At 40.0% G+C, this 27,837-nt stretch overlaps 1 protein-coding gene across 1 annotated transcript; it reads right to left on the minus strand.

The window, feature by feature from the left end:
- Window positions 1–1,433: 1,433 nt before the first annotated feature.
- On the minus strand, window positions 1,434–27,767 carry SLC13A4 (solute carrier family 13 member 4). The gene is made up of 16 exons (XM_015626955.3): window positions 26,933–27,767; window positions 21,171–21,299; window positions 18,462–18,598; window positions 18,070–18,251; window positions 17,322–17,376; window positions 15,769–15,805; window positions 15,064–15,141; window positions 13,595–13,779; window positions 12,300–12,419; window positions 9,348–9,449; window positions 8,143–8,244; window positions 6,959–7,056; window positions 5,717–5,847; window positions 5,206–5,367; window positions 3,553–3,690; window positions 1,434–2,899 (listed from the first exon to the last, which is right to left on the minus strand). The coding sequence occupies exons 1-16, from the start codon at window positions 27,029–27,031 to the stop codon at window positions 2,762–2,764; spliced, it is 1,893 nt and encodes a 630-aa protein (XP_015482441.1). The 5' UTR covers window positions 27,032–27,767; the 3' UTR covers window positions 1,434–2,761.
- Window positions 27,768–27,837: the final 70 nt, after the last annotated feature.

Below are 27,837 nucleotides of genomic sequence, written 5' to 3' on the forward strand. Positions count from 1 at the left end.
AAAGGCCAGGACAGCACACTGCCTTCCTACATCTACCTGCTGGGACATGGCAGTGACAAATGGCAGCAGCTGTGAATGTGGAATGTGCCAGGAGCACCAAAGCAGGAGTCTGTTGGGGAAATTCCTTGCCTCAGTCCACTCCAAATGCCTCTGCACCGATCTTGTGAGACAGAAGCTATTCCAGAGTCTTCGGGAGATGTTTCTGAAGAAATGTTGGAGATGTGCAATAGCACCAAGCCATTTCATTTACCTACTGCTATTGCTGTTCTTACTGAAGAGCATTGCTGGACACCCTGTTTGATTTGTGAGTAATCCCATGTCTCCCTAAGGCTGGCTGGAATGCCAGCTGCTCATCTGTCACAAATGAGAATATCCTGTGTTCAAATCCCCTGGGAAAGCTCTGGGAGAGCAAGGTGTGATGGGAGCTGAGCAGAGCTGAGAAATCAGTATTAGGAGGGCAGAGAGTGGTTTGTTGCTGAGCAGTAAAGCCATTGGAAGATGCTGGTGGATGAAGCATGAAAAGGATTAAAAGATGAGTGCACAGTAAAAGGTGTAGAGCAGCTAAAGCCCTGGGAGGAAAACAAGCCAGAAAGAATTTCATGTCAGGGAGAGAATGGTCAAAAGTAACTTTAGGCACTGTGAACAAAGAGATGTTCTGCTTGCTGTGTGTAGGGACAAGACTTGGTATTGCAGACACGCCCAGCCGCTGTAGTGCTTGTCCTGGAGGAGGTTGCCCATGCTGGTGGCCAGGCATTGCAGCCCCTTGCTCTCCTGCTCCTGGGGCTTCAGGCTGGAGCTCGTGTCAGGGGAGGCCAGAGGACCTCTGCTCTGAGCCCATTTTGGGGTCCGTGTTCAGCAGCAGCCTCCTGCTGGAGAGCAGGGAAACAGCCAGGGAGAGGAGCTGAAAGGGTGGAGGATCTGCATGGCAGAGGCTGCTGTGAGCTTTGTGTGATGGAGTGTGGTGCAGGAGCAGGCTCAGGCTGGGGGGAACACAGGAACAGGTGAGATGGGAGAAGAGTTGAAAAAGCGAGGCTGAGTTCTTTACCCATCAGGGGCCATGGGGATGCTTTAAGTGTCTGATGCACAGAAACATTGCTATTCAAAATGAAATTTACAGGAACTACCAGGAATAGCAATTATTTTGCTAAAGGATGCCCCTTCCTGCTTTTGGAACAAGGGCTGAGACACACTTTTGGGTTTTTTTTCCCATATTTCTCCCCTCTGCCAGCCTAAGACCTTTTATTGTACCTGTTTATTTCCAGGATGGGTCTGTGGGATCCCTCTGTTTTGACAGAAGCAGTAAACTAACACCTCCTGCTGTCTCAACACTGCTTCTCTAAGGGTTTTCTGGGTTATGGGTGAAATATATCCAATTTATGTTCGCATGGAGCCCCAGAATGTGCAGTAATGAATAATTTATTTTATTGACATTTTATTTTTGCAGAATAGACATTCACACTATCAACTAGAGAGACTAGATTAAAAGTGGAAAGCATAAAAATTCATTAAAGTGTATGTGCGATTACATGAGATTCAATCATTCTAATATACAGCTTATATGTATTGACATTAAAGAAATTATTAAAAACTGGACATAATACATGAGAAGAGTTAATGAGTGCCAGAGGGATCCAGCGAGGAAAGCAGGGTATTCACTTTGTTGATGAGAGATAAAAAGGTTGGCCTTTTGGCTTTGTAGTTATTTGCTCTTGAGCCACAGTTTCCTACCTTGGAAGTTCCTGCTCTCTGGGCTGCTAGAGAGCAGGGGGTGTGACATTTCAGTGAATGCATAGGATGGGGAGATACAGCAGCACCACTCCACTTCAGCCCTCTCCCTTCTTACTCATGGAGCAGCACTGAGTGCCATCGGGGATGAGACTTTGTCTGTCAGGGGAATCACAAGTGCCTAACAGCAGCCAAAGAGACAGGAGAGTGATAGGGGGTGTTGGCCTGGTAAGGTTTTGCTGGTCAAGCTTCCCCTGCTGAAAGAACTCCCACTGCAGCAATAATTAAAAAGGTCTTGAACAAAACTTTCTCTTCCTGAAGCTTCCTTCCAAAGCTGAGACGGCAAGTACTGCAATATTGGAAACTTATAGTAGTGCTGTGTAAAAAAAACCTCCCATATTCTCCTCCCAAGGAGGTTTCTCCTTCCTCTCTGGTGGTTTCTATTATCCCTTTGAAGTGCTGGAGCTGGTAGTTGGTAGCTGGATTTCTGTCCAGGTCATATGAGTTAGGTGGAAAAGTGGTTTTTGCAATACAGTGATGAGTCATCTCAAAAAAATAAGAATTTGCCTTCAAAAGAAGTAGGCTTATAAAACTCCTCTGGATTTGGGAATAAGGCTCACCCTGCATTCAGTGTAGAAGCCAATAGTAGGACTGAATTTGCTACTGCTGAGTACACCAGTGTATGTGTACTTGTCTTCTGCTACTGGAGTCCTACATACAAGTCCTACATAACTGCTCTATGGTGTGAAAAAGCTATAGGCAGGTAATTTGGAGGAGTGGATTTTTTCTGAGTTATGGTATCCCAGAGAAGACAGCAATAGAGCAAAGCTAATCTCCCCTTTTAACTCATGCTGATTTTCTGAACTGAAAAGCTGTTGCAGAAGACTTCCCAGTGAATTTTTTTTGTGGTTTTACAGTGGATCCTGGTTCTATGTATGCACAAGTTTCCTTCTTTCTTTCATAGATGAAATGTATGTTCAATATTTTGTTCCAACTTGCTTTGGTCTTGCACTTTCACTCTTTTTTTCGTTGAAGATTATGTTTGGCTTGTGATGTTGCTGACTGTTGCCCATTCTGGAAAGGTGTTCAGCTGGAAGAGTCTAATTCCCCATGTGTTGATGGCCACCATGACAACAGCCAGACCAATTAGATTTACACCCAGGCCAGCTTTCACCTGCAAAAGCAAAATGCATCAGAGTAACTTGATCAAAAACAGTTAACATAGGAAAAAAAAAAAAAAAAGCAAAAAAAAAGCAGTAGGATCTATACTGACTCATGTATAGTGTGATAATTTATGTATAGTGACTCCTAGAACAAAAGAAAAAAAGCATACATGGGAGAATATGTGTCAGGGTACATGTTGGAATATTCAGGAATGATAGTTAGAGACTGATGCAGTTCATTCACTGCTCAGTTTGCCACTTGGAGTTCTCAACTGGATAATCAGAATGGGGAATTAAACCACACACACATGACTTACTGTGGAGCTGTGTGATAAATCTAATTTCTTATGCTCTCTTGTGATTATCGTAGTAGGTCAGTGCAAAGGATTGCGTACTCCTAAAGCTCTTTAGACCATTACATTCATAAAAAAATACAGCTAAGAAATGTGTGCATCCTACAGCAGATCTGTGATTGTTCTTAACCTCACAGCTCTATTGTGTAAGAGCAGTGCAGACATCACTAATTAATATTGGCACCAATATAATAATTTTTATTGCACCAATGCAATTATTATTATTGATTATTATTGTTGGCTGCTGGATGTGGGACTAGGTGTTGGAGTTGCATGAAGCACAGGAGGATACACCCAGAGCCAAGACTCACCATATCTTTGATCTGGCAGTGCCCATAACTGAAGACAATGGCATTTGGAGGGTTCCCCACAGGCAGCATCACCGCAAACGAGATGCACATGGTGACAGGAATCAGGGTGTATAAAGGGTTGATAAGCAGGGTTTCTGACTGGAAGAACAGAGGGACAGAAGTGTTTCACCTAACCCATAAAAGTCACAGCTGACTATTGGTATGAAAGGACCCTCTCTGTATGCTGTGAATCGCACCTGCCAAATTTCTAAACTTAGGTGTGGAAGTATTTTTTGGTTGGTTGGGGTTTTTTTAGAACAGTGCTATAATTTTGAGGCTCCAGGGATCTCTCTTGAGACCTTTCACCATGAGGGAGGGTGGAGTTTGCTACTACAGTAGGACACCTTCACTCTTTCTCCCACTTGTTCTCTGTGCCATTCTGTATTGTGTCTTCTGGACTTTAACACTGACTGTTGCTTCAGTCCTCATCCACAAGAGCTCACAACAGGTTAAGACAAAGAACTGCCTTCTTCCAGTTGTTGAATATGTTGTGAGACCATTATATGATGTCCTCCTGGATAGTGCTTAAGAGAACCAGCTGTTCATGATCCAAACTTGCATGGTGAGAAGGCAGAGATGATGGAATGTTCTTTACAGTGGGCTAAAGAATGCAGTGTTCAGTGGTGATAAAATTTTCCATTTTCATTTACATCGCTTTGGCCCAGTTTTGTATGAGAGGGAAAAGGAAGGATAAACAAGGCCACAATTATTTTGGGGAGGGAAGTGTCTCCAGGTTACTTTTGCAATCTAAAAAGAGAGTCTGCCTTAAGATGGCATTTCATGCTACAAGTAAATCGGTGCTCTGAATATTTTTTCAGGAGAATCCCTTTCTGCATGGAGCAGAGGCAAATCTGAATTCCTAAGCCACAGAAACACAATTACATATTTTGATCTGACCACATCTTAATATTTACTCAGAACTGTTCCCATAATATGCTTTAGGACAGTCCCATAAAATAGTTATAATAGGGAGAGATGATTTATGACCTCCATTCTTGGTAAGAAAATTCTCACATTACGTAACAAAAAAAAAAAAAAAAAAAGGAAATTTTTCTGTAACTGCTATTCCAACATAAAATTAAATTACTATCTCTTTCTTCTACCTTTGTCAACAGCATCCTGATGTTTTTCTGCCCCTTACAAACATCTCTGCTTTCCATGGTGGAAGACAGTATACTTACCAGATCAACCCTTTGAACACTTCTAATTCTGAAATAAAATTCAGGACTCGAGTCTTTTCTCACAAGTAGGGAGCAGGTGACTACTATGTAATGAACAACACCTTTAAAATAACACTGCCAAAAGCATCTCAAGCTTGATGTGAAATTCACCTAACTCGTTGATTCCATATCACCTTTTCTGTACCTGGCATATGAATTCCTCAGTGCACTTGGCCTGATAGGTATTATAAATTCCTTGATGCTCAGATACACTTTTGGCTGCCCAATTGTATTATTTTTCCTAGTTCCAAGACTACAGAACAGTAGCTTGGGAACTGAGGCTGGGTGAACATGGTGAGGCGTGTGAACAGAGTGCCAAGACCCTGACACCCTGAAAAATTCCCACAAGCCTGTGAGGAAACAACAGACTAAAAATGTCACTATTTTAACTCACCATGCTGCATAAAATAGGTAGGAAGATGGTGATGGTTGCTGGATTACTAACAAATTCTGTTACTATGGACACCAAGATGCAAGCCAGCAGAGTTACAGCCCAGTAGGGAAGGCTGCTCAGGGAGAGCATCTGACGTCCAATCCATGTAGAGAGGCCGGAGGTCTGGGGAAAGGACAGAAGCACAAGAATTAGTAAATATCTGGTATGTTTGTAAAAAACAGATTCTTCTTTCTGTGCCAGTTTACATTAGAGAATCCCACCAGAAAATAATGTTTAGGTCTATGCTTTCTGCATTTCCTTTTTCTCAGTAAACTAGATTTCACTGCAGTGTTTAATAAATAGCAAGGAAGACATATATTGAGTGCAGGGAGTGCAGCCTACTACATTATGTACAAACTTGTAAGAGTCCACATCATAAATCCAAACTGAGGAGCATACAAAGGAATAAAAGAGCAGGTTGATAATATGTTTAGGAAGGAGGATTAAAAAAACCCCAAAACTACACCAGTACCTTGCATCCAGCTGCTAAGGCATAACCTCCTCCAACCAACACTACGATCTCCCAGGGCATGGTCTTCTGAAAGTCCTTCCAGGTAATGATGGGCTCCAGTGTGTTAATGTCTGTTGACTTTTCACCATCTCCTGTATCAAATAAAGTGTGTGTACAGCCCTTTTTGCAAAGATTGTCTCATTTTTTCACAAGAACATAAATGATTGTGCATGGGACTACCTGAGAGAGAAGAAAAGAGGTAGTGCATAGCCTGTTTCTCTGGATAGCCTGGCCTCAGAAAATGCAGTGTATTCATTCCACACACCCTGACTTTCCCTTGGCTGCTCTGTTGATGTAAGTAGTTGTAAACCCCTGTGTTTTCGTGTTACAGCTTTTTGAGGGACTGTGAGCTGTGTTGTGATATGAATGTACATATATTTGTAGACCACAGAGATGGTGTTATGATGGGATTATATTATCAAAGAAGGGCTATGAAGCAGGCCATGATGCTTGATGAAGTTCATTTAGGCCCCTAGATTTTATCTGAGGACATTTGGTTTTTTTAGTGCCTGAGTGTTTTCTTGAAGGAGTTAGAGAGTTTCATATTTTCCTAAAACCTGTACAATATATGACAGTGTAAAAATATATGTTTATATAAATTTATAATCTCTGCACAAGATTGTGCAGAAAATTCTAGTTTCATACAGCTCTGCTGAAAGACTGGCACAGCCAACCAATCAAACCACTGAGTGCTACCCAAACAAATGTGAAATAATCTCATTATCAAGAAATCTGTGAGAGAAGCATTGCACAAAATTGGAACATTGTTTGGCACTTTATGATCTCTTTTTTGTTTATCTTAAGATATTACAGTGATTTCTACTGTATAAATTATGACTAATTTTTTTACTTGGGTTTATCTTGAGCTGATTTTGCAATATAGTTTTTTAATATGGAACTCCATCTAAACCTTTCCTAAAGCTTAGTCCTTGGTCCTAAAGTCTAATAACTCTGCTAGCACAGAAGAGGGGGCAGTCTCAGATTCAAGACCTGTTTGTCACCCTCTGAATGAGACAATATGAATTAAGGCAAAGAAAAAGGAGATCTGGTGCAGGAAGGGCTGGTATCAGAGGAGAAACTGAACCTTGGCTTACCAACATAAAACTATCTTCTGGGAACTTTTTACAGACCAAAAAAAAAGAAAAATAATTGAAAAATCATTGAAAAATGTACCAGCTCTCTTTCTTACTGCATTCTCCTCACCTTTTCTCCTTTTACCAAAACATGGCTTTTTTACTGGAATCAGGAAAAGGAGAAACCCAAGAAATACAGAAACAGTGGCATCAGTCCGGTAACCTTTCCTAGGAAAGAAACAGCGGGATTTTTTTTCATAAAAACACATTAACAGAAACATTTCCAAAGCAGGTACATAGCTCCAAGCACATTTCTGCAGGTACAGTTGTATTCCCACATCTGAAGTAATACTAACAGCCCACTAGAAAAGTATGCCTGCATGTCAAAGTTACAAATTGGATTTTTTTCCCATTTATTAACTGAGTCTGGTAGCCAGCTTCAATCACAGCTCAATAATTTTTAACATTCTAGCTGAAAAAAAAATAGTCCCTTTTGGTTTACAAATCTATTAACTTGGAGGTACAGAAATGTAGTGTTTACTGTGGTGGTAAGAAAAGTAAACACATTCTGGGGAAAAGCCAAGCCAAACTGATCCTTTAGAATTGAACTGTAGATTGATTTTAAATTAAATGTTTAAAACTCTTTCTGTAAAAGTATTTTGAGGAGTGCCAAACTCCAGTGATCATCATAAAATCACAGTATTAGAAATCATTTTTCTCTCAAAATTGGAATAAAAATTAATTTTATACAGTAGCAATATAAAGAAAACTTACATTCAGATCACTTATACTTTGATGTGCAAAGTGTGTTAAAATAAGCTTTAATGTAATTTGTTTCAATATTATTTCAAATAAAAGAAAAATTATTTGCTTCAGTCATCATTCTCAGCAATATTTAATTGAGTGGACATTTGCTTGATAAAAGACTTTTTGTCAAAAGTTTTAATTTCAATTATACTTGCAATATATTCTAGTGAAAACTTCTTTATTAATGCACTAAAATACTTTAAGCTCAAAATCTGACCCTCCTATTCTATTACATTTGAAGTGATTTAATTTACTTTCTCTACTTAATTTACTTTGAATACTGAGACAGAATGGAATTTTTCACCTTACAAACAAATATAATTAAAGCAAAAAAAAAATCCTAATTTTTCTAATTTTTTAATAAAAGACTCCGTTTTCCACTGCTTCATTAAATGTGGTTGATGATGTCTTAGGGGGAAAAAAATATATATATATATATATATATAGTAGGAAGTCATAAGAAGCAAAGTTGTATTCCTGTGCAGTTCTTTAGGGGGTTTTACTCACTTCTCAAAAAAAGATGACCATCCTGGTACAAAGCCAGGCTCACGAGTGAACCAAAGCAAGGTCATCAGGATGAAGAAGAATCCAGTCACCATCTCAGGATAGCTAGAAATGAAAAACAGAGAAAGCTAGGAAGTAATTCCAAGGTCTGTATGAAGAGCAAGTTCCAGAAGAAGTAAGAAAGTAGAAACTGGCTTCAAAAAAGGATAAAAACCATGTGAAAAATAGCAAGGAAGATTAGTTTGAATTAAAGAATTCTACATTTGGCTCCCAGCTTGAAACCATCTAAACCCAGTAAGAAATAGGCTAAAAATAGCCATCTGTATTTGCAATACGATCATTCATGAGCAAGACCTGAAGGAAAATATTTCTAAATGCTTGTTTTGTATTTGCATTATTATCTGATTAAATGTGTTAACAAGGTGAAGTTCATATTAGCATTCCACTGTAAACATAGTCTTGCATTTTTTAGAAGTTTAGAAAACCTAAGTGCAAATGACAATGTAAATTAGCACAGATGGAGCACACAAGGTGACTTGAGGATACTTGAGGTGGCTTAAGGATTTTTAATTTAGCATAGATTTAAATTAAGAAAGATTTCATATTTAGGCACAGCCTGAACAACAGTCTAGTTTCAGAGCTTATCATATTCAGGCAGTTGATCTGTCAATATTTCCATTAAAACAGCACAAAGCTGTTTTGTGAAGGAGGAATTCTGTGCCATATCAGCCCTTTAGAAAATGAAAATCTTGCCAAATAATCTTTTCAAGAGACATTTCTTGCCATCGTGCATAAATATTATAGGCGACTGGGAAGGCTGGACAACTCATGGCATAGGAAAAAGCCTCTGTTGAACTTCTATCCATTAAAATAAGTATGTGCCTGAATTAGGAGAAGGGATCCTTTAGTGTTCAAAGAAAAACCCTGTCTCAGATAACCTTTGAACCCTGTAATAAACTCAAATCCTCCCTTTTCCCCCCCATTTTCCTCAGAAATAGATGAGTCACATGTTAGCTTAGGCATGCTTGTAACAAAGTCTTTGATTTTCGTTTGTTTTTGCATTTAGTTCTATTTCTATCCTGGAAGGGAGGAAAATGAGCTGGGAGCTTTAGAATAAGCTACCTGAGCCCAAGGCAACATGGAGAGCAATAGGAGAGAATGGTTTGGCCTAGAGAGGCAAATTCCCAAGGAAGGCAGGTCTGGTTTACCTAACATTTCCCAGTTTCTTGTATTCCTCTTGAATTCTTCTCTCTGACATTTCTTCCCGTTTGGTCTTCTTCTTCTTGCTCACAGAACAAGTCTCTTTAAAACTGAGATAACACAATAAAATTAGTCAAGGGCATAAAGACGGGGAGAAAAAGTAGTTAAAAAAAAAAACAAACCAGCAGTGAGGTAGATTGAAAACTCTGGTATCAGGGTCTGTTGGGAGATATGTGACTGGGGCAAGGCCTGATGGCAATGGGAAAGGAAATTATTGCGTGTGATATTTGATTAATCTGGTTTCAAGTTCTTTTAAGATTCTGTTGTAGACATAGTTGGAAAGTCCCCAGGGTGCTCTGACTAGTACTGATTGGTATCACTGAGCCATCTTGAGCCATGGCTGGGCTCCCTCTGCGTAGGCTTCCTCAGAGAGCTGCCAGAAACCTCCAAAAGACATGGCTAGTGTCCCTCACCACGTGGAAAGATTGTGACAGAGGTCAGCTATCAATAGAAATTTTTCATGGGCTAACTATGCTTTCCAGTTGGATCAGGGTTATCCAACATATTTGGGGCCTGCTCTGGCTTTGGAGACCATATTTGCCTTGGATATTCAGGATTCATAATGACAGAAAGCTGTGCTTGGGATGGTGTTAGCTGCCACAACCTGACTGCTTATGCTTATACTGTCACAATGATTGCTGTTTCTAAATCAGGCACAGCCAGAAAAGCACCACAGAGGCCAGGGGAGTCAGCCTGGTGTTTTTTACAGGTGAAAAATGCCTGTACTTCTGCCAGGGACATGAAAACACAAGCATAATCCCTAGCTGGGTATATTGACCCTTAATATTGAAATATTAACATTTGTATGGATGTTAAGTGAATTCCTTAGTTTATCCAGTTTGCCTTCATTCTATAAGAAGTCATGGACATTCTTAACTGAAATTAAGATGCTTTCAAGCTCACTTTAGCCCTCTCATTCTCTTCTTTCCAGAAGTGTTATTTTACTGTGCTTTGAGCCACAGATCCCTCTTTTTCACTTCAGCTGTACCCTCTGTCACACAGAGGTGTAACAGGACCTAAGCCAGTCTAAAAGAGGCAGCAGCAGTGACTCAGGTACCATGGCAGCACAACTTTTATAGTCCTTTTAGCTGGTAAGGGGTGCTTTTATAGTTCCTGCTATTTTAATATGTCACTTGGTACCTCACTAGACACCCAAGCACTGGCCAAAACACGGACTGCAATCTCCCTCAATGTATCTGCTTAAGGCCAGACTCGCAAAGGAATTTTCATTGTTTAATATCCAGATGGGTCCTGTCTGGTCCACAAAAAGTCTTAACCAGGGTTTTCATTTCCCATGGGCAAATGGGAATATGTAATGCATTTATTTAGCTCACTTAGCACTGCCCTTCATCTCATTTTAAATTTCCTTGCAAATCTTGCTGTTAGATTTTGGTAAACTCTATCAGAGGGAGAGATGAGGCTGGAAGAGCTTCCAAGCTGGAGGAGAAGAGCTAGATATGATTTATAAAGGACAGCTCTGTACAACTTCCACCCTTAGCTCTTCTTTGCTGGAAAAGATCCCTTGATGTGTCCATTCTCTTTCACCCTTGACCTGGTCAAGGGCCTTAAAGTCTGAAATGCTGCTCAGCTGAGCCAAGTAAGAACAGATTGATGGCACAGGGCTTCTTAGGAAAATAACATTACAGGAATTCATTAAACATTTATGCACAAGCATTAGGCAGCTGTTTCAACATGTTCTAAGTGTTTCCAGGCTCAGGAGGATGTGAAGGCAGAGTATTGAAGCCCAGCTCCCAACATAATATGTTCTTTAATGAAGTGCAGTGAATAGAAGTCAGAGATTAAGGAGCCTTGGAATCAACTAGTGCTTCTCAAAAAGTCAATAATGCTGCAGTCTCTGGTATTATTTTGAACAACATTAATCAGCATGGAGTCTTGGATGCAATGTGGAGTTTAAATTTTATTTTTTTTAAACCAAATTAATTGAGGGTCATGTTAGGACTTGTTTCTTTTCAAGATTAAAAGAAAAAAAAATGTAGAGGGAATTTATATCAGCCTTTTCATTTGGAATTACGAGACTCAGAGACTGACTGAGAGGGGTGTGGAGCCATTCACCTCTAAATTACTTCTTCAAATCTAGTCAAGGTCAGAAGCATTCAGAACTCATTATCAATTTATTCATTGACCTGGGTGAAACAGTGATGTCAGTTCAATTTACTTTTAAAAGTAAACTAAATCAAATTAATGGCCAATTTAATTCTGAGTAAATGTGTCTGCATCACAGTTTAATTCAGATTAACTAATCCATTCTAAATGCACACATTTAGGCAGTGTTCATTAACTTTGTAAAGACAATATGTGCTAGACATATGAACTAGAAGACTGAAACTTTTTCTTAGTTTGGGCTTAGGGACTTACTGGTATTAAAGGTATTTGTCTCTTAGGCTGTGAGTCCTTTCCACTTTAGAGAGAAATATATATGGAGTCTACCTTTAATTTTAACTGGTTTTATGTTAATTTCATTGAGATGGAGGCAGATCTGAAAAGTAACTTTTTCACTTGCAGCTATTTTTCTATTTATCTTTTAAACTGTGCTTTTTCAAAAGGACTTATAACAAGATTTTTGGTCCACAAGGGAATCCTCATTGTCATAAGAATGAAAAAAGCCCAAACCAATTGAATGTTTAGTGCAGATTTCTAGCAGCAATACCTGGGCACTTCAATCTCAAGCAGCAATACTCTACACTTTTGTCTGTGCAGAAGGTACTGTAAAGGGTAGCTAAGCAGTGAGATTTCCTCTGGTAATTGTTCTGGCAAGAAGAAGGAAATTGTGCCTTAAATTCTGTCATTTGCCAGTCAAAACTTCATTATGAGACAGGTTTGAGAGGAGCTGTGGGTGCCCTGCTTTTGTAATCTGTATATTTTGAACAATTTCCACTCACTTGCAGCCCAAGAACAGCCAGTGCAGCCAGAACCAAGTCAGCACCAACATGATGAGGGAGATGGGGAAACTGAACAGGAACCAAGTTCCAAAATTCACCACTTCAGCTTTTGGGTACTGGCTGTAAATGAAAAAGAGGATGCATGAGAGGTTAGAACAGTAAAGGGACAGGGGCCTCCAGTAGTCATAGTTGCACACACATCTATAGGCATACATATCTGACATGGGGTAAGAGGAAAATTCCATCAGTTTGCATTTGCAGCTGCTGCATTACCTATGGAGACTGAAAGCAACAAACAGTATAGCTCTCCAAACCTTTAGCACCAGATAGTCTGGATTGTCTGGCCAGCTTCAAAAACACCTGGAAATACCTGAAGTGAAACTCCATCCCTACCTGTGGTTTATATTAAAGCTTCTTTTACGGTTGTCAGACTTCAGAATGATTTCACCCAGAACCTCTTTCTATGTCTTCTCATGGGACACACAAATATTGACTGATTTCTGCTGTGCTCTGACAAAGATGTTGGATGTGTACATTTGATGCGACTATCATAAAAGCAAAATATTGGAAAATTCTATAAAATCCAAATCCTTGGATTGAGCATGACTTCTGAACTTAGTCTTCTTTGCTACCACTGTTTAAGAGAGAAAAATGAGAGATATCGAGGCAGTATTGGCAGCAGTAGATGGTCAGAATCAGATCTGAGCTTGGATGTGTTTCTGTGCATGAGAAATACCACCAGTCTTCTGACAGAAAAGCATTCATGTTTCTGACATTGATGTGTCTTTGTCTTTGTCCATGTCTTTGAGAACCCTGGGTCTATCATAAAGGAAGTACTTGGGTGATCAGGAAGCTGCTTCTCATCTTCTCTGGAGCAAATGTGTAAGGCCACATATCTAAGTTGGTTTGTTTTTGTGGGTTTTTTTTTCCACTGCATGTTGAGCAGCTGTTTTTATGACATTTCTTCTTCTGTGAGTACCTCTTTGTCTTCTTTGCTCTTTCTTCATAGCTTTAGTGTTTACTTTTCCAGAGTGCCTGCTGCCTTCATGATAATCAGTATGTCGAATCAAAAGAAGTTGATGTTACCTCAATGTTACCACATGCTAAGGAGTTTGTACTTTGCATGAAAGACATGGATATATATTAACTTTCAAACATTAACCATTGGTAATAACATTAGAGCAGAATTTTCGTTCGGAGAGAGTGTTCTTACCGGGGCTCCTTGAGGCAGGAAATGACCCACAAGGATGCTAATGACCCACCCACCATTCTCCCCAAACCCCAGTGTCTCTTACTTGTTGAAGTGCTCGAGGAATATGAGGCTGGTGGAGGTGCCTATGATGGTGCTGAGCCCCCCGATGGTGGCTGCGTAGGAGATGCTCAGTGAGAGGCATTTGCAGACCATGTGGTCATGCCTGGTCTGGTACTTGCTGCTCAGGCCGAGATCTGAGGGCTCAGGGGGCAGGACCAGGATCTGAGCCTGTGAGGGGACACATTCACAAGGAAAGCAGGTGATCAGAACTGCAGCCCAGCTTGCTCTAATGCCAGAGTCATAGGGGGCCCAGAGAAGCAACAGGTTTGTGTAAGAGGCCAGGTTTTTCTTCTCAGGGATTAACTGGGATCAGTCCTGGAAACCTGCCCCAGGGCCTGAAATTGCCTGGTCTGTGACAAAAATGTAGAACAAGCAGTAATCGGACTTCTGGCTAAGGTTTGGGCCAGCTCCAGGTCTGACTGGAATATCAGTGGGACACCAAAAGCCTTTGAGGGCTGCAGGGACGGGATGCCAGCACTGAGCAGAAAGAATCCATAATCCTTGAGGCTTAGGAGCTGCCACCACACAAAGGCTTGGTGAACTTTTCACACTTAAACTGGCTCAGGGCCTCTAATTAGGGATGGAGAGATGGAGACCTCAAAATGGTGTGGAAAAGGCTGAGCAGTGGGAAGGAAAGATGCCAGAAAATTTTGCTCCAAAAGCAGCTTTCTTATCAGTGACAGGAAACTGTGTTGGTAGATCAAATCCTTGTACTGGGAAAAATGGTACAGTACTTCAAGGCACTTCTCATGTACCCTGTAATTTAAGAATGAGGAAAACAGCAGCAAGTGGTTCAGAAAGGCTTGTTACATTTACTAATTTGTATTTTGACTTGTTTTTGAACTGTGAAGGCAAATTCATGTGTTGATTTTAGCCTATTCTTTCGTGGACATAAACTTATGCCATTAGGATACTACAGAATTGTCATCCAAACAGCAATTTCATCCTGGATCCACTCAAGAGAAGTAGAAATACCAGAATGAATTGATTAAATGGAGGATTTTGAGCCTGGGTATTTTGGAAGACAAAAAAGGAAGTGGCTATTAAGAGTACCTAACAAAGTGCCTGAACAGATTAATGGTCTGTGCCTGCTGCTTTTTTCATTCTGAGTAGGGTTTTGTGTGCCAGGGGTTGTTATTTTTGAGTTGGGCAATTGCCCAAGGAGGATTTGCAGAAACAAAGTGGCTATTACAGTCAAATAATAAAGGAAACTCGTGATCACATTACTGGATGGAAAATTAGATGAATTGTCCCAGGCATTGGGGAAGGGTCTTCTGAACATACCCGTGGTGGGTGCATCTAAATGGAAGCAAGAACTGGCAAAGGGCCAAGATGTGGCTGTGGTGAGACCATGGAGAAGGATTTCTTTCAAGGAACAAATCTGAAACAGTGGGAAGCAGGTGATATTCCCATCTGTCTTTTGCCTCATCCCCAGGTCTAACATTTCCTTACCTGAGGGAGGTGCTGCCCATTGCTCGTGGAATTCATTGTTCCAATAGGGTTGGCTATCATGTGCACACCGTTCATACTCTGCAAGAAGGAAAATGCCTTTGGATTAGCCTTTATTGTGTTCCTAGGGGCACTTGGAATAGAATTTGTAGTGCTTTGTAAAGGTAGCAGGTGGCAGGCTTTGGGGCCAAAAAGGAAAAAGAAAAAAGTTTCCAAAACTATAAGAAAATCCAACCCACTAAAAATCAGCTGTTAGTTTTACTCTGGGGATAGAAAAATGGTTTAAACCCCCTGCTCTTTTTTTTTAAAGTCAGGTTATAATGATATTATGTCTTCTTCCTCTGTCACATAGGAGACTCTACCAGGTCCCTTGAGCCTGTGAGTTTGTGATATGTGCAGGCTGCTGAAACCATATGGAATTGTTATTTTGCTGACTGGATCTCAGGGTCTGCAGCAAGGAGTACAACAGACTTAGATTGTTTTGTACTTATGCTGCTGCTGCTGTTATGGAGCTAATGCTCCCCTATTGATTTGTGCAAGCAGGCTGACAGGTTAAATACAAAGCAGGACATTCTGCAATACCTCCTTTAGCACTACACATTTGAAATAAAGGGACCAGAAGTTTTTTTCAGAGCTGTGTGCATTTTGTTCTACTGGTTCCTGCATTAGGAGATGGCGTAGCACAGAAGATACCACTTATGACAATACCTTTGAGTGCATCAAGGAGCTGAAGTCAGTAGTAGCACTAAAAACAAAGAAAGGGAAATATACTTTAAAAATGCCTGTTCACTCAGCTCCTGCAGGAGGAACATGTCGTGGGTAGGAGGGGCAACATCTGCAGGAGAGCTAGTGCCTACTGAAATGCTGAACACTACTCATTACAACCTCTTATGTGAGCTCTTGGCCAAACAATAAGGGTCATTATTATGTTTCACAGTTCAGTCTCTAGCTGTGTAAGCGTGGAGTCCCACCTCCATGCAAGAAAAGATTTGTTTCTTGGTAATATTTACCCCATTCTAGGAGAGGACTCTGTGGAGTGAATCACCAGGCAACCCAGCACCACTGCTGCCTGTTTGAGTCAAGTTCTTCCTCTGCCAACTTTTCCAATGTTGTTTCTGAGTACCTACCTGTACCACATTAATGCCTTCCCTAAAACCTGCCCTGTGTGGCATGTGGATCATGCAAACAATCCACTGAGCTTATTTCCAGAAGATGTGCTACTTTTCCTGCCAAATTCAAAGCTCTTTTTCAAGTAATCCTATTTTAATAATAGTTCTGTACAGAATATCCCACACATGCTCTTCAATAGGGTTTAAAGGGATTAAATGGCACAATGCCAATCTGAATATTTGATTCTATATTGCACAGAAAGTATGGCTGGGATAAAAAGAGATAACCATAAATATTGGAGAACCCAAATAATTTTAATTAAAATGTAAAGTAAAAGAAAAAATGTTTCTCTTTTGTTTTGAATAGTTATGAACAATACAGAAGGAGCTCAAAAAGGGACTGTGCATTTTTATTCTCACACTTCACAAGATGCTCCTCAAAATTGGCCTATAATAAATTTTTAGGACACTAACTTTGCATGCTGTCTTGTGTATCTTGAACTGATAGCTAATTAGATAATTTGACAAAGCAATTTTCTTGTTTTATCCTTTCCCCTTACTAGATTCTAGCCCAAATAGAAACCACTAGTGTTTCAAACTTATGAAGAAATTTGTCTATATTTAAAGAAAATTTATTACGGGATGAGAGGTGGTATTTTTGTGGGTTCTTCCTCCCCCCATGTCCCCTCGCCCTCCACTCTCATCTCTCTCTGAAATGCAGGCAGCTCAGACTTTCTTCAGGAACTCTCTGTAAGTGTTGTCCCTCTGGATATGTCCTGTGGGCAGTCCATGCTGCGCTTGGATCCTGTCCATCACTGTTCCTTCAGGGGAACAGAATTAAAAATCCATGGACAGCACTTTTCTACACAGCACGAACCCAGACCTCAAAAGAGCTCTCAAACCCCCAGAAATATTTTCCTTCTCCCTAAAATATCCATAGTGTTAAAAAATAAATGAATACTGTGAAGTTTCAGTGAGATCCAGACCATCGCATTAATCCCATTTGTCATGTAAGCCTTCCTTGTCAGTCACATGTGAAACATTCACTTGTAAGGTCTTGCTTGCCCTTCCTGGCTCTACTCCTGGGTTCATCTCATTGCAACCTGTGTAGGGCTCAAATGTCCAGTCCTGGTGTACAGGGCTCATTCTTACTCCTCATTGACGAAGATAAGCTCCAGCGAAGGCTGGCCGTGCTTTTCACTGAGACCTGCAACAGAGGAACAGAGAGCAGCCCGTGGGGTGAGAGCTGAGCTGGGCCCATGGGTCCCACCACTGCACCTGGAGGAGCTGCTGCAAACAGAAGCTGGCCCAAACAGTCTCAGGTAGTGCACTCTTGATGTGGCATTTTATTGTTTTGTAGTGTACTGATCATGTGCATCTGGCAATTAAAAGGCAATGATGCCTACATGTAAGAGACAAGGTTGGATTAAATAATTTTCAGCCTGGAGACTGTAAAGTGAGAGAAAAAAAGGGATTCTTTTCTCCCTAAACCTTTTCCATCTGGGAAGGAATGAACAAAATGAACATTAGAGCTCTTATCAATTTTTTATTATGGGATTGTCAAGACAAAACTTCTGAGCTTCTTCTAAATTTCCTGGACTTTATTACCAAAGGTTTCCTTCTAACTACCCTGTAAAATCCTACAACCAAGAGTTTATGACACACAGATACAGCAGACACCCTAATTCAATATAAATATTTTCCAAAGTCCTATTCTTCCATCACTCCTAAAACTTCTTTTCATTTTTTGAAAGGAATATCACAAAAAAGAAAGAGTGCATATCAGTGTTTTTGGCAGTGTTAAGTCAGACAGATCAGACCTGGATAGAATTTGAACAATATCAACAAGTGTGGTCACTGATAAACAAATGAGAAAAGAGTGGCCAATACTGACAAATACCTATTGGCTTGTTTTCTTCAGCAACGGTGCTGCCTGCAGTCGTGATGACCTCGCACTCCTCCTCAGTATTCACCAGCTCCTGGAGCACTGCCTCCACGATTGGCATCACCATGGCTGTGGTGGAGGTGTTGGAAAGCCACATGGAGAGCACCGTGGTGCAGCACATAAAGCAGAGGAGCAGCCTGGAGCGCAGCGCGGGGAGACACGGGGAGCCGGAGGTGGCAGAAAAAGGAGGGGAAAGAAAACCTGTAAGCTTTCAAACTCTGAAAGGAAAGGTGGGTGTGAAAAATGCCCCAAACCGAGGCAGCTTTTGCCCATGGATGGGAAGATCAGAGTGGTTTCAAGCTGCTGCTCTCAGCCTCAGACTACCCCAAAGCCAAAGGTTCACTCACATGCCTGGCTTGGCTCCAGCCATCATCACCATGCGCAGGGCAATTCGCTTGTGGAGATTCCACTTTTCCACAGAAGCTGCCACACAAATCACACCCATGAGGAGCAAAGTTGTGTTCTTGAAATATTCAGCAGCCACCTGCATTAAGGGCCAGGGGGAAGCAGTCAGTTAAGGAAGCACACAGAAAGCGTGCTGAATGGGAAGAAATATAGCATTGTGCATTTTTGCACTCCCTGGAGTAGGAAGGACAGGGAGCTGGAGAAAATGAAGTACTCATAAATCAAAATATTCTCTTTAGTCTCTTTCTTGTTCTGTTCACAAATAAGGCTCTCTCCCCTATTGTTTATAGTCTTCCCAGTTTTGAAGAGATCAAGAGAAATGTTATATCTGCAAGCAGGAGGCTCAGTGCCTGCAGTAATTCAGTCATACTCAACTAGGCTCAGACGGAAACAAGCACAGACAAAACTGCACTGAGGGCAGCTTATTCATGTGCTTCATCTGCTTTTTCATTCTGGAGGTATTGTTGTCTGTCTTGCCTATATTTATTCTTGTCTTGTTCAGCTTTTGGGCAAAGTGTGGCATCCCTAGGGACTACAGCATCAGAAAAAAAGTCCTTTGGGACTTGGTCTTTGAAGGCAATAAAAAATGGTTAGTATATTTCTGCAGTGATCCACAAATCCTGAGCCAAAACTTGTCACATTGGAAATCCATTTCCATTTTATCAGGAAAAGAGGGAAAAATTTCAAGAAAAATTAATTTAAAGACAATGAGAAAAACCATCACTGGCTCAGTAAAGTATTCAGAGACCACATCCAAAGCAGGAATTGTGGATGTGGGTCTTGCTAAAATATGAGAAGATATTCTGTGAAGCAACTTCAAAAATGACAAATTAGGCAAACCATAAAATTCTTGCACAAACATACACACATACTTCTGTAAAAACAAACAAAATGGGAGAAAGTAAAACTTGCAAGCAGATGCCTGGGATCTAGCAAAAATTTTCATATCATTTTGATGCAATCTTCTCTATGCTGTTTCTGGAAAATTGTTCAAAACCATAATTTCTTCGGTTTAAAACTAGTTCTCTAATCAAATGTAGGTGCCAGTGTTTTAAAACAAGTAAGATCAGACGAAGCAATAATTTTTCTATTGTCCTTTCTATTTCTTCTCCATAAAGTGCAAGAATAACAATAATGTTATTTTGTGAAATCTGCAACAAGTTATATATTTAATGACATTTATTTAATAAATCCCTGCGGTGACTAAATAAACTTGGGCATCATAATTGTGTGCCAAAACTTTTAAATATCATCTTTTTGGCTTTCTCACACTGATTTCTTTCTCATTAACTTTCTTTATTTTCCTGCTACCTTTTCAAAAAATAATGAGGTGAATGGAGGAAATGCATCAATCCAGTAGCATGAAGGATCTGTTTTTTTTTTCTCCTTTATTCCTTTCATAGCCACTTTGGAGAAATAAGTGAATGCTAAAAGTCTTATTAATATCAACATAAATATATATGACACACTGGCTCATGTTCTTAAGCCCCTGTGAGTAATTTGCAGCTTAAACAGTAGTAATTATCTAGGCAATAATCACTCCAGAACAGCAGATTGGAAATACTGCAGCATCTTCATATTTGTTTATTTTTGAATGCAGGGATTTATTTCAGTTCCTAAAGCAAATAATACATTCTTTGCAGTAGTCTGTCTCACTGTCACTTTATTTGCTATTGCATTGAATTTCTCCCAGGGTGACATTAAATTTCCTTCTCCAATGTGCTGCCAAATTTTTAATGAAAATGCCCAACTACTTTACCTTTATATTAGGAAGAAAAGATTGTGAAAATACTGAATTCTGTTGGTATGAAAATGTTTCTCATTTTATTACAAAACTTGGGGGAATAAGCAGTCATAAAACTTGTGGTTCATGCTTGTCTCTGTCCATTTATAGGCATTCCCAGTGCAAGATTGTGAGAGAAATCCAACAATTTTATGGTTTCTATATATTCCTCTGTATTCTTATTGTACTACTTGTCCTTAAATCAAATGTGTTGTCCCCTCATCCCCCAAAAAGAGATGGAAAAAAAATGCTGTAGGGAAAATAAAAAAGAAAAAAAATCTTGGCATATAATGAAAGAAATTAACATTCAAAAAAACCTCAAGTAAGCAAATTCAGGACTGGCTGATCATAGAGACCTTTTTGTACAGCTGCTCCTTTGCCTGAGAACTCCTGGCTACAGTGCAGCAGTAGCTTACAGCTTTGAAAAAGGACTAGACATTCACCTGGATATCAAAATTATCTAGTCTTTTGCAATAAATGGTAATTGGTTTTAGCATATATAGCCTCTTGCCTTATATGACATCCATAATAAATAAAATTGGAAGGAAACTTTTCAGAGTATCCTATAGCTGCTGTTTACACGGATTTGAGGAGGGCAAAGGTGGGATTCTTTGGTGCAATGGTTTTGGTAATTGTTGTTGGTGCAGTAGTGGAAAAGATGGACATCTCTCCTGGCTAATATAGCCTATTTATATCCTGTATCTATCTTCAGGTGAAGAAGGAGCTGGTGGGACCCAGTTACACATTACAAGATGTAAACTTCTGCCTCCCATACCTCAGAGTCTTGCTGCTGCACTAAGATCAGCCTCGTTCCAATAATTAGCAGAGAGTAAGAACATTAAATGATACAAACACACAACGGTCTGACCTCGCTGGACTTCATGACCCCAAAGAGAGGGTAGAGGAAAGCAGGAACCAAGGCTGCTGCCCCAAGAGGCACTGCTTCAGAGACCCAGTACACAGCTGTCACCACGAGCACGTAGGCACACGAGGCTTCCTGCAGGGACAGAGCACAGAGCATCAGTGGTGCTGCCCCACCGCGTGCTGTGGGGAGCCCTGTGACCTCACCCACAGTGTTCTTCAGAGTGTGGGTGCCTGGCTTTAAAAAAAACCAAAAAGGACTGCCTTGGCACCTCCAAAGGTGCAGCTCTTTGGGTGTGAAATCTTGGCTGCCATCTGGTAGTGGATGTAAAGGACATCCAAAGGACAAAGGACAGTGTCAGAAGATGACCCTAATGAACGTTTTCACACATAATCCAGGGCAAAGCATTGGGATAAGCCTATTTTTCAGCAAAATAATGGCTTCAAGTGCATTTGCAAATTTGTTTGATTTCCCTAATCCAATATTTACCAAGCATAGAGTCGTGGTTCCTCAGATTAGACCTGTTGACCTGTTATCTCTGCATATTTTTCTCTCCAGTCCTGGACAAAGAGAAGAACTGCTAGTTCTCAGGACCAGATTACAGCATTCATATCTGCCATAAAACTGTCCTGTAGTTATTTTGGGAAATGCTCTGGAAACTTGAGTTGTTTGTTTGTTTGTTTGTTTGAACAGTGTGCAAACACTTTTTTTAGCTGGTTTTATTTGCTCAGGTCATTTCTACAAACCTTTGGAAGACCACAGGCCTTCAGGGTTGGAGACAATGGGTGAATGGAGTTAATCAAACAAATTTGCTGCTGTCCAAGGTTCTGGTAGAAAAAGGCATGAGAGCATCATGGTGAGCAGTCATGGGGAGCTGGGATATGATAAAGAAAAGTGCTATCTGATGAATATTCTTACAGGAAAACACAGCTAGTGTATGGAAGTCTTCTGGTCCATTCCTAAGATAATGTCTTTATTTATGCCTCTCATTGGAGTTCTCCTGATGCTATACTTAGAAACCTGGGGATACCTGCTGATAATAATTACAGAAACTATCATCAAGAAAAGGTTTTACCTTTTTTTTCTTTCTCAAATTTAAAGCCAAGTCCTGTATTTGCCTTAACTTGCTGTTCTATGGCAGTTAGTAGGTCTGCACTGATTTACTTCAGCTATAAATTTATTTGTATATGTATATGTAGACATAATGTATATGAAGACATTATGCACCAGATGTTCCATATGAGCTCATCGAGCCAAACTGAGTCTCAGCTCACAACTGGCTATTGTTTAGAAAATTAATTGTTCAAAAATGCTATTTGAGTCTCTTAAAATATAATTTTATACATTATACATCCATCCTGGCTGGATGACTTCTAAGTCAAGCAGCTTTCAAGAGGTCACACAAGCAGTTCTCACAGATCCATGTGCAAATCAAAGAGCATGTCTTAAATTTCATTGTTTTCAATCAGTTTTGTGAACAAAGTGGCAAAGCCTAGTAAAATTATACAGGGATGTAGGTTCAATGAAATGAATCAATAGCTTGTATTTAAATTCTTTATAGATGTCATTTTTACATTACCTCTAATAAAGAGCCACAATCAGCTGTTCATTTTTTTTTTGAAGTACAGATTACAGTAATACCAGGCAGGACACAGTCCAGAGAGGAAGGTAAGACAGATTGATATGTACTATTTCTTTTACCTGTGTAAGAATTGTAACCAAAGTTGCTCAGAAGCTTGGATTTAAATTACCTCTCAGGTCTTGCTTTGACTCCTATTTCAGAAAAGTGTAACATTAAACTGGTATAATTCAACAAATTAGGTTTACATCATGTCAGGTTTATATGGGATATTAGGAAAAAGTTCTTCACTGGTAGGGTGGTCAGGGTTTGGAATAGATTGCCCAGAGAGGTGGTGGACCCACCACCCCTGGGAGCTTTCAAAGGACATGTGGATGTGGCCCTTGGGAATATGGTTTAGGGGTGAACATGGAGGTGATGAGTTAGCAGTTGGACTTGATGATCTTAGAAGTCTTTCCCAACTTTTCCAAATGATTCTATGACTCTGTGATTCTATTAAGCAGGGACACCAATATAACTGAAAGAAATTTATAAGAAAACCTAACTTCCTTTGAGGAGAAAAATGCCAATAACTTGAGAGGCTGAAAAGAGTACCTGAAAGGCTGCTGGAGAAATGTAGCTCTGGAGTAGCCAGCTTGCTGCTCAGTCACCTTTAACTACATTATGTCTCAAGATAATATTCCACAGAGGAGAGCATAGGGCCTTTTTTGTGATCTTGTGACTCTGACACATTTTTAATTTTTTTATTTCATCATTAAATCATTTTTAATTTTTTTAAATCATCAGCTTCTGCTAATGTTTGCATGGGCTCTGTATCAGATTCAGCAGTTGTCTGAGGAGAAAACGAACTTCTAATGAAAGAAGAATCAATAATTTTTATTTTAGAGCAGTCCAGATGTGTGTTTTGCCAAAATTAATAAGGTAAATTTCAGCCTAAGCTGAATCCAGACCATTTTCTCACTCCAAAAATGTACTTCTCTTTAATTTCTTTGGGTGATTGTTGTTTTATTTTATTACTCTGTGTGTGTCAATAAAGTAGGCTGGTAGTGAAAATGGAATAAGACAAAGAGAATTTTCATCTCTAATAAAACCTAACTGGGATGGCAACTAAGTTGTTGTATTTCCTATAACACTAGGTTTTAATAATTTTTTTTTTAAAAAAAAAACCCAGATAAACTGCATTTTTAAATGGTACAAAACTGTAAGCAAGTACTGGGAAAGCCAAGCTTGCTAATCTCCACTAAATCTTAATCGGCTTGTCTGGCAACTTCATTTTTGTTCCCAGTTTATTTCCAAGAGAAACCATATTAATCTCTTCTATTTAATTAACTGAGTTTATATATTTAATTAATGGTTACCAGAGCTACTGAGTATTACACTGAAGCGGTGCCAGTGTAATTTTAACTGTTTCACCCTCCTCACTTGTTTTACAGCTGGAAAGTTCTGTTAAACCCACCTCAGAGCTTGAAACAGGGAGTAGGAAAACATGGGATGGTTGGAGGGACTCTCATCTAAGTATCTGTCTTCAGCCAGTCCCTTAGGTGAAAGAAAAGAGGAGCTGGAAGGAAGCCATGGCTAAAAACTCCACCCCAAGGGTCATGCATTTATTTTTGTAATTAAAATATCCAAGGATCTCGGAATTGTTAAAAGGAAGAATAAAGTCTAAGTTGAAAATTTGCCCAATTATTTTCCCTTTGCATATCTTTCATGCAGACATGTGGTTAAGCTCTGCAAAGAGGTAGTCCAGCCTCTGGAATAACATCTTTGATTTTATGGGATCATGCTAAAGTTCCATCCTTCAGCTTGTATAAATAAAACCAAAGGGGAATGAAAATATGTAAACTGTGGCTCTACAGAGAATATTCTGTGCTTTGGGGTCCATTCTGCAGATTTGGCATATCAAGATGCCAACATCTCCTGGTACTCCAGGTCTCACAACTCTGCCAACAGGTGACTTTCAGGAGTCATCCAAATGTCTGGGTGCAGTGTGGCCACAGGAACAGTGGTCACAAAAAGCCTGTCCCCAGCTGACTGAAATCGTGTGGCATGCCTTATGGCATCTCTGGTGGCTTTATGACAAAAAAAAAAAAAAAGTAGATAAAGATTACAAAAAAGAAGCAAAAATGCTCCCATGTCACTGTAAACAATGAAGGAAATAAGGAGAGAACGAAAAGACACTCAGTTTGTAAAACACTCACTTTTTTGACCTGAAAGGCATTTATATATGTCCAAACTTGTGGGTTTTGAAGAGGAAAGAGAATTCAAGCAAATTTTCTCAAATTTATTTTTCACCCAACCACTTATTTTCACAAATATTATAAAAGAAGCTGTGGACTTTATTCCCATTAGCAGCATGTACAAACAATCCTGAGCTCTTGTGCTCCCTTTGATCTCTCTTGCCACTACATATAATGCTCCTTTGGCATTTCCAGAGATGTGCTGGTATCATCAAATAAACTGCAAACTGTTTCCCTGCAGAAATGCAAATATAAATGACCTGGTAATTTCCATCTCTATAAAAATGACAAAAAACTAATATAATTGTAAAAATACAAGCATCTGAGCAGGCATCTAATTTAATCTTCATATTCAAAAAGTAATCATAGTCAATGGGTTGTAACAAAGTAAAATCTGCACAAAAGCACTTGAAGCCGAGTTTATTTGGTGTAGATGTTTTCTTAATAGCACTATAAACATTTGTCCAGCTCTTGGTCAGATTGTCAGCTGTACCTTACCCTCTGTGGTCACTCAGATATGTACAAAATGCATGTAAATTGGATGGATTTTCATATCACTTTGCAGTAAAGCAGCACCACCAGGTGCAGAGTAACAGTGCAGAGGAGCTTGTACTGTGCAATAGCAATTCTTGCAGCAATCCTGTCAGTGAACTCCTGCTTCAACAACCATAAGGTGCTTTACAACCCCCTTGGCTGAGCGTGCCAGGGAGCATCTCTTTTCATGTCACCCTTCCAGTGACATCAGGGGAGATTAAACCCTGCTGTAAAACAAGCCTCTGTGAAAGGGTGACCCTTTCTGCTCCCTGAAGAGCACAATTGTCTGTTATTCATTCCCTCTCTTGAGGTAAAAGGGATGAAAAACTACTGTAAGAGAACAGCTAAAATACGTTGAAGCTCAAAGCAGGAAAACTCAAAGTGCAACACACAGTTCAGTGGTGCAGGAACATTTCCTTTCTACAAATCCTGGTTTATTTTCCAAACAAAATGTTACTCTTTTGTTTTTGAAATCAGCTATGCAATTTCCAATCCTTTGCATTTCTGTTGGATAAAGTGCTAGTATTCATGAATCCTCTGATACTTTAAGGAAGAATTAATCTTTAGCAGGGTAGAGGATGGAATGGATATTGCTGCACCTTTTGGACAGATTTATGTCTAGGTCGATGGGGAAGGACAAGCTGCAGATTTTTAATGCATTGCAGATTTTGCTAAGTTAAATATCACCACCTCTCCAAGGTAGCAGAACATTGGTATTTTATGGGTTACAACTGTAGAGATGTGCAAAGAAAGGACTCTACCACGTGGTCACGGTATTCGGTATGTCCAAAGCAGTGTGGGGAACACAGCTGCATTCCCTCCTTCCTTGGAGTGTGTGTTAGGCACAGGATATTCCCTCCTTTGCACTGCTGTGCATGTCTCTGGGGCAGCATTTACAAGCCACTGTCAGAGCTGCAATGTTCCAGCAGAGGTGCCTACACCTGCTCTGGAGCAGCCAATGCCTTGTCACCGAGTCCTAGGTCCTGCCTCACCTGTGTCTTTATAAACCCTCACTAAACTGAAAGTCCCCCCATGCACACTTGCTGCTAAAAAACTCAAGACTCTACAAGCATTCCTTTTAAAGACCTCTCCTGAAGGAAAATATCATGGATGTGTTTGTTCTGCTCCCCCTTCCACACAGATATTATTTCAGAAAGAGATCCAAAATTTCTCCTTTAAAGCAGTGCTTTTCTAGCTTCACCTGGCTCTTCAGCTCTGCCTGTGACACAAGGTAGCTCTAAGCTCTTAGTGATGATTTCTCAGGGACCCTCACAGTCCTTCAAATCTGAGCCTTTGATTTTTCTAAGACCTGTGCTTCTTGATGTCTTTGCTTTTGTTTTGCACACTGTAAACTTAATCAGCAGGACTACCTGCTGCACTCAGAGGCTTTGTTAAAAAGAAAATGAAAATGTACTTACACTGCTGGGGTATATGAGTGGTAGAGGAAGAAGCAGAAGTGGAATGAGAACAACGAGTAAGAGATTTCTGGATCGGAGAATCTCCTTCATCACTGCCATACTCCTTATGGTGGCTTTCTTCTTCTTCTCCGGTTCCTCAGGTATTCCAATTTTCACACCACGTTTTCCTTCACCTGTGCCTGGATTTCCCCCAGAGATCCCTCACAACCTCATCTCTTATCCCCACGGTCACTGAAAATACCTTTCTAAGTTTAATTATTCTTCAATCTGTTGTTTTGAAAAGGTTTTTCGATTAAAAAGACATTCAGTCTATGTAGGGCTCACCAGCACATCCGAATTATTATCACACCATAACATACAGAGGTTTGCAAGCTGGAGCATAGTGATCTTTTGACAAATTTTCTTTATAATTCAGACTCACAGTTGTAGATGTGTTGTATCCTTATTCCCATGTTTTATAAAGATTTTTTCTTCCATCATCTAGTGGTGTTATTTCCGTTTCCATAAAACAGACGAGATATGTTTTGAGCTGCTGCTTTTCCTCCTGTTTGATATTCTGAAAGTCTCGAATACAGTTTCCTTTCTGCTGGAAAATTACGAAACCAAACAATTTATTTTTCAATGCATTGAAGTAAATTTTCAGGTACTTCTTTAAAGAAAAGACCAAATCCCTCCTCCATTTGCAGCTCCTTCGGATTTTATTTCTTTGCTTTTATTTTGTATCTACCTTTACCCTACTTTTGCCCTGAGCTTGGAATTCACAGGGCAGTAATTCCAAGATAGATTATACTTGATCTCAAGATAAAAATTTGTTAAAAAGCTACAGGCAACTCTAATTCACCAATGAGGACTGCAGAAGGTAGAAGTTGCTCCACCCATTGTCCCAAACTCAGTCAGAACATTTG

The sequence above is a fragment of the Parus major genome, chromosome 1A (genome assembly GCF_001522545.3).
Source record: "Parus major isolate Abel chromosome 1A, Parus_major1.1, whole genome shotgun sequence".
Classification (NCBI taxonomy): Eukaryota; Metazoa; Chordata; class Aves; order Passeriformes; family Paridae; genus Parus; species Parus major.